Source organism: Asparagus officinalis, chromosome 1, assembly GCF_001876935.1.
Source record: "Asparagus officinalis chromosome 1, Aspof.V1, whole genome shotgun sequence".
Classification (NCBI taxonomy): domain Eukaryota; kingdom Viridiplantae; phylum Streptophyta; class Magnoliopsida; order Asparagales; family Asparagaceae; genus Asparagus; species Asparagus officinalis.
This window is the reverse complement of record NC_033794.1, coordinates 46448138-46458434: the sequence shown is the minus strand read 5'-3', so window position 1 is coordinate 46458434 and position 10297 is coordinate 46448138. Positions and strand designations below refer to the sequence as shown.

The 10297-nt window shown below is 33.8% G+C and overlaps 1 protein-coding gene across 2 annotated transcripts; it reads left to right on the top strand.

Moving 5' to 3' along the window:
- LOC109823535 (mitochondrial import inner membrane translocase subunit Tim13-like) lies at nt 428-6942 on the top strand. Of its 2 annotated transcripts, XM_020389819.1 has the most exons (3): nt 428-701; nt 3789-3861; nt 6534-6661. In XM_020389819.1, exons 1-3 carry the CDS (start codon nt 585-587, stop codon nt 6596-6598), a joined length of 255 nt encoding a protein of 84 aa, XP_020245408.1. In that variant the 5' UTR covers nt 428-584; the 3' UTR covers nt 6599-6661. The 2 variants fall into 2 exon arrangements, with proteins under 2 accessions (XP_020245408.1, XP_020245403.1); XM_020389814.1 differs by lacking the exon at nt 3789-3861 and having other exon boundaries at nt 488-701; nt 6534-6942.

The window sequence follows — 10297 nt, the reverse complement described above, 5'->3', positions numbered from 1 at the left end:
GATGCTTCTTTTTCTCACTTCTTCTTGTTGCTGTTGTGTCTTCTTCGAATGAGCTTCAGCTCTTTATATAGCCCTTGCTCTTCTTAACCGTCGCTGGTAATCTGCAGACGTTACACAGAAATCCCGCGTTCGTTATACGTTTCCATAACTCCCGCAACCGTTACAACTTGTGTAAAACGTGCAAAAAATAAAACTTGAGAAGCAAAAAACTTGTGCGAGTGCGGTGTGCGTGCGGAACAACAGCCCAAACAACACTAGGCCCAAAAAACTAACTCAAAGCCCATAGAGATGTGAACCATTATAAACTTCTTGAACTTCTTCTCATTTTTCGATGTGGGACTATTCACAAAGGCAAAATTGCCTTTTCATAAACCAAAAGTCCAACAAATTACGCTTCTCCAGAAGATACTGAAATGAAATCTAAAATTGCAAATTGCCATAGGGTAAAATACAAAACCGCCTAAACCCATACAGATAAATGATATCTGCACCCCACTTCGCAGCTGCAAGCTAGGGTTTTGCTTCCTTGTTCCTCTTTAACAAGAAAGGGGTAGAAAAGGGGGGAGAAAAGAAAATAGAGGAAAATGGATTCGTACTCATCGCCTTCCTTTTCTTCAGAATCGTCAAGCCAGTCGCCAGAGGCAGTGATGGACCAGCTCAAGGCCCACTTAGCTCAGGCCTACGCTGAAGAGTTCCTCGAGGTCCTCCAATCTCTCTCTTTTATCTCTCTTTCATTCTTTACTTTTTGCTTTTAAAGTCACATTTGTTTCTTTCTTTTTTTTGGTTTATGAGAAATGGACTACTGGTTAATTGCTTGTTGAAGTTAGCCTTAACCGGTGAAACCTAAGGGAAAAAATATAGTTAGAGATTCGGAATTAACTTTTTTACCCACGGATAGATATCATGAATTATTTAAAATTGCGTGTGGAGTTAAAAAAAATATGTTAAGAGTTAAATATTATATATTTGAACTGTTAATCTTGGCCTAAATAGCGTTTAGCTGTTTTTACATTAAATTTTAGTGGGTTTAAAACATTGAGATAGTAGGTTAAGAAGGCTATTGTTTAAAATAGTCCATTTTAAGGCAATGTCATGGACAAGAAACCACAAAAATGTCAAACTTTTTGTTTTAAAGATTTTTCGTTAATTTGTGGCAGAAGTGTAAGAATGAGAGTTTTTGAGAAATATAAATAGGGACAAATTTTTAAAACCGACCCATTTGGGTTTTTAATTGTAAAAAACGACCGGTTTTGAAAATATTTACAAAAACCGACCTGTTTTCAGCCAGGGGCTGAAAACAGGTCGGTTTTTTTAAATTTTTTCGGGAAACTTCACGGGAGTTGAACTCCCGTGAAGTTTTTTCTCATAATAAAACTTCACGGGAGTTGAACTCCCGTGAAATTTGGGAAAAAAAAATTTCAAAAACCGACCCAGTTTCAACCAACTGGGTCGGTTTTTATAATTAAAATTAAAATAGGTCGTTTTTTGCAATTAAAAATCCAAATGAGTCGGTTTTGAAAATTTGTCCATATAAATAGAAAAAGAGCTGTTAGCAAGACTAAATAGAAGCATTATGAGAATTTGTGTGAAAAACCTAGATTCTAATGAGGAAATAAAAATTACTAATGGATTATAGCTTTTTGTAGTTCAGTCAGTTTGCTTACCTAATAAAATGTAAGCCGATTTAATTTGCTTGGGTCCACAACATCTGCTTAAAGTGGGGTTGATCCAACTCGTGCATTTACGTCCTAATCGATCCATTAGCCCCTATCTCCTCTCAATCTCTCGACCCCTTTGTGCTGCTCAACCTCATTTCTTTCCAAGCTACACTTCTCCCTTGTGTATATATAAGGTGTTGGTTAATCCTCATTCTTCTCTGTTTTCTCAAACTTATCCCATCTTCTTCTCTCTCTTAACTCCTATTGCTAATCTCTGTCTCTACTTTAGTTTTGTCTGAATTCTATATCAGCATTCAAATTATACACCAACCATTCTGATGGAATGTCATCTATTAGTGCACACATCAATCATCTTTCATTGATTACAGACGCAACAACCCTTTTAATGGAATTCTACATAAAAGACTATTTGTCTATCCATTACAACCTAAGATATTTTCTTTAACGCTTTGTTTGGGAGTTTATTAAGGGAAGGGATGGAAAGTTAAATAATGGAAAGGAAAGGTAGGGAATGGAAGTGAAAAGATAAAATGTTATTTGGGAGTTTAGTAAGGGGAACGGAAAAAAAAATTGTTTTACAGTGTTTTGGAGTTCTAATAAAGAGGAGGGAAGTGAAGTGAATATGTATAAAGTTACATATTGGATGGGAGTATATCTTAGCCATTGATTTTAATGTCATAAGGGAATAATTGTCTTATTACATTGTAAAATTTTACATTTGTTTCCATTCCATCCTCTACCCCTAAATTAGAGGGGAGAAAAATGGAAGGAAATTTAACCTTCCATTACATTCTCTAACCCCTCAAAAAACTCCCTCTGAACCCCTCAAAAAAACTCCCAAACAAGGTGAAATTAAAATTTCAGTTTAACTTCCATCCGTTAACCTCCATCCAAACAAGGTGTAAGGCCTGATCATTTAAGGTCTAGCCTTTGGGATCTTGTGATTACAGATGTTTATAAAACCAATAATGATGATTCAAAAAATGAATTGCTCTAAAATTAGTAGCCTAAGGAAGCCTTAGAGTGCATTTACACTTGTACAAATATTAGATGTACAAATTTTATCAGAACATTGGTATGTAGTAGGGTGATGTATACCATTTATGGGAGGATAGAGGTTAGTTTGGGATAGTTGTATACTTGTATTCTATTTATGATTGAAACGATTCCATTCTATAGGGATGGTTCTGATAGGATTTATATTCAACATCAGAAGTCACAACATTTGTTTTATGATTGATGTTCTAAGTTTTTGGCGTGGACATTATTTATCATCTTACTTTTTCTTTTCTTGAAGGAGTGCTACATGGAGCAATCTCCATATATCAATGACTTGTCTTTTTCGGGATTAAAGTGGGTTGGAGTTAAGTACTTGTATCATTTCTAAGGTGTTAAATATCAGTTATCAGAATATATCGGATGAAGAAAATTTATATCGAATTACGACTATCGAAGATATATCGAAGATAAGTAGTAAAATCAAAGTGTGATGTCAGATGGTGAGCATATATTACGTAATGTCTTAAAATGTAATATAAGCACACTTAATGAAATGTAAACATACCAAATGACTGTAGAGAGAGGACTCATGGTTATCAAGCGATTGAATTTGGGGAGAGAGCAAAGGAGGCGGGGAGAAATTAGGTCTGAATACTCTAAATTCGATGGGAAACAGTGAGCGGGATCAGTTGTTTTGATTTTATTTAGCAGGTACGGGGTTCTAGTCTAAAAAATAAGGGTTCAGAGACCCAAAACCCAACCAATAGTTGGGATTTTCTTTGACAAAATCGACCAATTTAGACCTTTATAAAAAGCAGTCGATTAATAATATTTTCACCGATATATCAGGGGAATCAGTTAAAAATGATAACCTATCTAATTTTCTAGAAATCGTATTGACAGTGGTCTTAACCCTATATATCGGCGATATATCAATAAATCGGCTGATTTTTAAAACAATGATCATTTTACATACTTTCTTCCAGCATTAATAAGTCCTTCCCTTGCTTAATTTTTTTTTTGTCATTTTCCTATCATCTTTCGCTATTTTAACTCCCTCTTCTCTTGTTGATCTTGTTTCCTCATCTGTTTTTCCTTCAAATTATGAAGAAAAAAGAATGTTTGGACTTGGATGCATTCATGGGATTGCCTATTCATGACGTTGTGCACAATTACATCATTGGTATGACAGTTGCTATAATTTAATGTCATCTTCCCTTAGGAGCATTCTTTTAGGCTTTTCATCTTAATCTATTAACGCCCGTGCTTGCACGGGTGGTGCATCAATGAGAGTGAATGGCCTTCTCATATAACATGCATAAATATCAGCATCTGATCCAATTGCTTGGTAAATTTGATAGATGAAATTTTTTTATAGCAATGCAAATAGATGTGATTGTATTGCCATATAGCAGGTTAGAGTACTTTGACATTAAGCCGAAAAAACTGGTAATCAATAAACAATGGGCATAATATAAATTTAGAATATAATATATGCCCCTTGTACTATATACAAATTGTTAATCAGGATATTAATTTATAATATCTATTGGTTGCAATAAATGGAGATTACTTATAAAGCTTTTACTAATTGTTGTAAGAAATCCTAAGATAAACTGAAGTGATAGCTGTATTTTTCATGATAATAATGATAGCCACCAAATAAACCCATCAATGTCACTTCTGACTCATGATAGAAGCGAGTTCCTAATTATGCGCTATTAAAGCAGTAAACTATCATCATTAGTTACTGCACGTGTAAAGTCCAAAACATGAAGTGTACTGTATTTCTATATCGACCTTCTGTTGGATTCTAGGCATCATTTTCAGGAGTAGCACATAAAACTACAATTGAACCTTTCAATCTAAAAAGTATTAAGCAATAAACTCAAGTATAAACAGTCAACCTGAGTCTACATAATTAAGATTTCATCAAGAAGACTTGTACCTAATAATCAACTCAATTCTATACAAAATCAAATAATCACCGGGAGATGAAGCTAAAACATGCTTTTACAGGCCATATTTACATAATAATTCACCTTATAGAGACAACTTCAACAATCATCAACATACTATGAATATGTAGACTATTCCTGGATTAATATGCTTTTCAGTCCAGCTCATTAACCAATCATCAGAATCACCCTAGCACCCACAACTGTACCATAAAGTTTCATCTACGAGACCCATACATCAAACCTAACATTTTTTGAGAACAACATCAAACTTTATACACTCATGAGGATATTATCGCTCTCTGTCTTAGGTGCCTACAATGTCATGTTGATCTTACTGATACATTAGGCAGGAGTATTTTAAGTTTTACGATAATTGAGATCTATGGATGATTAGGAATATAATTAATTTTAGTTAATTAAGAAAGGGTATATTTGTCATTATAAAATTTTGGAAATTAATTTACAGTAGATTTGAGTTTACTGGTTGGATGAGGGAATAATATATATTAAGGAGGAACAGTTTCAGTTTGAGATCGGGTTTTTTTGTGTCAGGAATATAATTAGTTGTAGTTAATTAAAAAAAGATATATTAGTCATTATAAAATTTTGGAATTTAATATAAAATTTGAAATTAAAAAATAAGATATCTGATGGTACTTGAACTTTTGTAGAAAGAGATTTAATTTGAAAATAATGTGTTCCTAAATATGTATCCCTTCCTAAAATATTATTAGAATCTCAAACTAATTGGAAAAAAATATACTAACTGTCACTTAGCGACTTGAACCACCAATATCTCTTGAGTAGTGATAATTGTATACAAGAGTTGTAATACTTTTGTACTACTACACAAAAAAGTGGGGTCTTTTCTTGTAAATTGTAAAGACAAATTATGATTTTTTATGGACCCCACTTCTTTGTATTAGTACGACAATAGTATAATTCTTATAGTACACTTCCATTTCTCTTAGAGATCAAACTGGTGTCTGATATCATATCCAATGCTTATTTTTCCATCTGTCTTCTTGTTCTTCTCTTTCTAGGTTTCTTGTAATTTTCTAATGATCGTTTCCCGTCACCTCTTTGAACTTGGACAATCCTTTTGGAGGGGTACTATATGTCAGATATATATGTTATCCTAGCAGTTCTGATCAAGTAACTCAATCCCAATGCACTAATCTTTAACTTACACCGCCTACGCCTATTAATCCCTGATGATTCCACGATGCTACTTTGTTTTATCCAACTATTGAATATCCTTATCATAGCAATCCCAACAGCACAATCCCAAAATTTCTTTCTACCCCTATAAAAATCATAGCCTTCATCTCAAAAGACGAAGTCGACTAGTCATGTGACATATGTAACAGGAAGGTTTCAAGTTCAGGCAGTGTGACAGCCAGCCCAGTGAGATATTTAATTGGAGTAACTCATGTTACACTTGGGGGGGAAACATAGCCTTCAAGTCAAATTGTTTCCAAATCAAGGTGGAACTGTAACTTCCTTCTTCCTTTACATGCATAGTTAAGACTGACTGAACATTACATCTTGGATAAGTTAGTTCAAGATTTTGTATGACATTTCAACTGAAGATAATGTGTTGGATCTTCCCTGTAACGATTCCCATTTAATAGATTTTAGAGGAAAGATAAAGCTTGACAGCATTACCATTTGATCACAATGAAGCTACTTTATTATCTAAAGTTAGTGTCAATATCATAGAAATGTTAGTGACAGTAGCAATATCATAGTAATGCCTGATTAGAATTTCATTTGCTGTATCTTTCTCCTTTATCATACATTTCTATTGCATCATTCATCTTTTTGTTAAAATCACAAGTGTCAATTGCCATTTTTACTTGAATCCTAATTTGCTGTGTCTTCTCATTTGCAGACGGTAAGGGGCAAGTGCTTCTCAAAGTGTATCACAAAGCCTGGGACAAGCTTGAGCGGGAGTGAGAGCAGTTGCATCTCTCGGTGTGTGGAGCGCTACATGGAGGCTACTGGAATTGTGGGTCGAGCTCTTTTCAGTGCCCAACGTTAACGTTGACATAACTGAAATTTCTTCCTTTGCCCCAATGATATAAAACCAACTCTAGATGGAGGAGCTTCTTTGATTATCCAATATTTATGATCTTCCTATCACAATCTTAAGTACAATCTTGGTGTCTCGATGAATCTGTTCTGTGGGCTTGTAGTGCTCTACTATATGATCCAACGTATGTAAATTCTTCTGTTTGAATTGAATGTGACAATTGCTGAAATTAGTTGTCTTGTATTTAATATATTCTTGTGTTTTGAAAGCTTTAATATAATCTTGTGTTTGAAAGAAACTGCTCAAATCTAAAGGGATTGGAATTAGTAGGAACAAAATAACAAAATACATAGAGGCAAATTTTGTTAGAACTGTGAAAAAGAATGATGGCATTACCACATAATGACGGCCAATAAATACTTAGGAGTATATTTTCATTATTTAGGATCAATTTTTGGTTATGATGATGAGATCGAGGATGAGGTGATTTATCAAATGAAATTAGGATGGTGAGGATGAGGTGATTTATCAAATGAAATTAGGATGGTTAAAGGATGAGCTGATTTATCAAATGAAATTAGGATGGTGAAAGTGAATGGAGTGTCTTTCGAGCCTTATGTGATCGCTAAAATAATCTCGACGATGAGGTGATTTATCAAATGAAATTAGGATGGTTAAAGGATGAGGTGATTTATCAAATGAAATTAGGAAGGTTAAAGTGAATGGAGTGTCTTTCGAGCCTTATGTGATCGCTAAAATAATATTAAAATTGAAGAAAAATTTGTACAGGATAGCTATAAAACCGCAATACTTTATTTGGACAATTAAAAAATAACATGTGCAAAAAATAAGTTTAGCAAAAATGAAAATGATACACTTGAGCGAATATGCATTAAGAGATAGGATAAGAAATAATAAGAAGAAGAAAATTTATCAAATGATCTTAGGTTGCGTTTGGGAACTTGGATTTGGATTTGGGAAGTTGATTTAAAATTAATGGATTTTAAATTTAGGATTTGAAATCCATGATTTAAGAAATCTTTTGTTTGAATATCTTTATTAAATGAAAGGATTTGAAATCTTTGATTTCAAAATCTAGTATTTGGATACTTAATTATACATGAATTTGAATTTAAAATTGATGTTTTAAGAAAATTTAAAATAGTAACAAAAAAACATAAATTTAGCTAATTTTGGCAATGATAACTACATTTGCTAAGTTTTCAAATTCATTATCCACCAGAACTTGCAAGACTTTCAGCAAAATGAAAATGAAGAAAACTCTAAAAACATATCAGGTATCTTACAAAAAAACATCTAAATAATAAATCACCATTGCATATTTCACAGATATCCAGGCTGGAAAATACTTGAGGCTTGTTTCATATTTGACATATATTCAAAGTGAGAATAAGTTGATATCAGAGCAAATAAGTAATAATTCCACATATTGTGCATTAAAAATGTAGCTATCTACACCTTGATTTCAACCCCATAAGCCATCCTCAAACATCATCCTATATCAATTTGGTCTTTGATATACCAAGCTTGAAATTCTACAGAAATTAAAGGAGTGCCCGAAAAAAGAAAAATAATATAAGAAATTTCTAAATAAGGAAAAAAAGGAGGATGACCCTTGAATCACAGTCTCACGCTTCTATACAACAAACGAAATCGCTTGTAATCTTCTTCCACGCCTGCAAACCAAAGACAAAATTTCACTTACAACTTTGATAAAATCTAGGAATATCATCTAAATCTGAATAAATATTAAAAACAAATATGCAACTCACATGAGAAAGGTTTATCTAAATCTTGAATGGAGTGTAGTAACATACCTGCCTAAAGATGAGATTGACAGGCTGGAAGAGTTAACAACATTCCCAAAAACCATGAGATTGAAACAAAATCAAATTTGGTGAACACTAAATGTGATAAATGGAAGCAACAATAACTGCCCTCTTAATCCCTTTTTATCACTAAGCTTCCTCTAGATTCGGTAAGCACCCAAGGTAAGACTTCCTGTCATGCTCAAGGAATGTGAAATTCCTGCACAAAAGGGGCAATCATCATTCATAGTAACCACCCCAAAGCTTTTAAGATTTGCATTAAAGGAGAGCATGCCAACTTAAAACTGAAAGAATGCTTAGGAAGGGAGTACCTGAGTACCTATTCCAGACCAATGCTTAGCCCGGTGACTAATATAAGCAAAAAAAATATATTAGGAACCAGTAAACGCTGAAAGGAAGGGAGAACGGGTGAGAGTACTGAGGACCAACTGGTGATTAGTGAATAGTAAGCAACCGATCGAGCTCATATGGTAGCTTAATACCTCCAAGGACAGGATAAATACTTTGTAAAATAAATTAACGAGTGTGTAATGCAATGGAAGAAAAATGACCAGTTACAGGATGATCAGGTGGTGCATCATCAATGGGACTTGTTCATCACATCTAACAGAATTTTTTACCTGCAGACGAGGGATCAGATGAGAAGATTCATCTATATAGGTAGCTTAGCTACAATCTGTTCTTTTATATTTGCGCCATCCATGGCAGGTTATATGAACAACTTTGATTTGAGTACATTGTAAGTGTAAACTTCTTTTTGGAGGTTAGGGGAAGTATAAAACCACAGGAACTGATCTGATATGAAGCGATAAGTGTCAATACTTCTTCTGAGATAAAACATGGCATCATTGGTCGATCTTCATTCGACCGTGATATTCACAGGTATCAAATTCTGCTACAAACAGAATATTTTGATGAACCTAAATGAAACGAACTTGTACAAAGAGGCATATAATTGTGTATCATTATGCACAATTATCATATCTTGGTGATTATTGAGCTGTCAAAATTGTGAATGATAATTAGCATAGAAGGCCTTGTCCGCCAAATTAACACAACATTCGATGAAATTCTACAACACAACATTAGACAATACAGTCAAGGATTTTGTTTCTAAATGAAATTGCCAATAGAAAGCATAGTCGATCATTTCTGACACAAAGAACAACAACTGCCTACAGTGGTACATTCTAACCTTTGTGGATTGAATAAAAACTCCCCATACTCTCATCAGGTCCAGCCAATTTGGGATAAAAGAAACAGCAACTTTTAAAGCTACAGGTGATTTGTGTTGCATATCAGATGATACCACCTAATACTGGATGAAATTCTACAACTTTCTTCATGTTATTTAGAGAATAGACTGAAGTTGACATTTGGAGTTATCAACATAAACAAAACATAAGCAGGCGGTAACCATCAACATTGTAGGAAATAAAATGTGTAAAGTATAAGCATAATCATATTTACTTCCCCTCTTGTTGTGCACGGACCAATACACAGCTTGCATCCATACTCCCTCTCCAGGGTCTGTCATATATAATGGCGATACAAATCAAAATATAGCACCAGAAAAAACTATGTGGATTGGGTTTTTACTAAGCACTCATTGTAAATGTAAATTATAACATATTATTTTTACAATCCAGTCTGCAGAAGACTACAACCATAAAAATCACGCATGCTATTGAGTAATATCACTCTTTGTCGAAACTAATCATGGGACAGAATATGTAGCCATAAAAAACCAAGAGTAATGGCATTTATCTATAT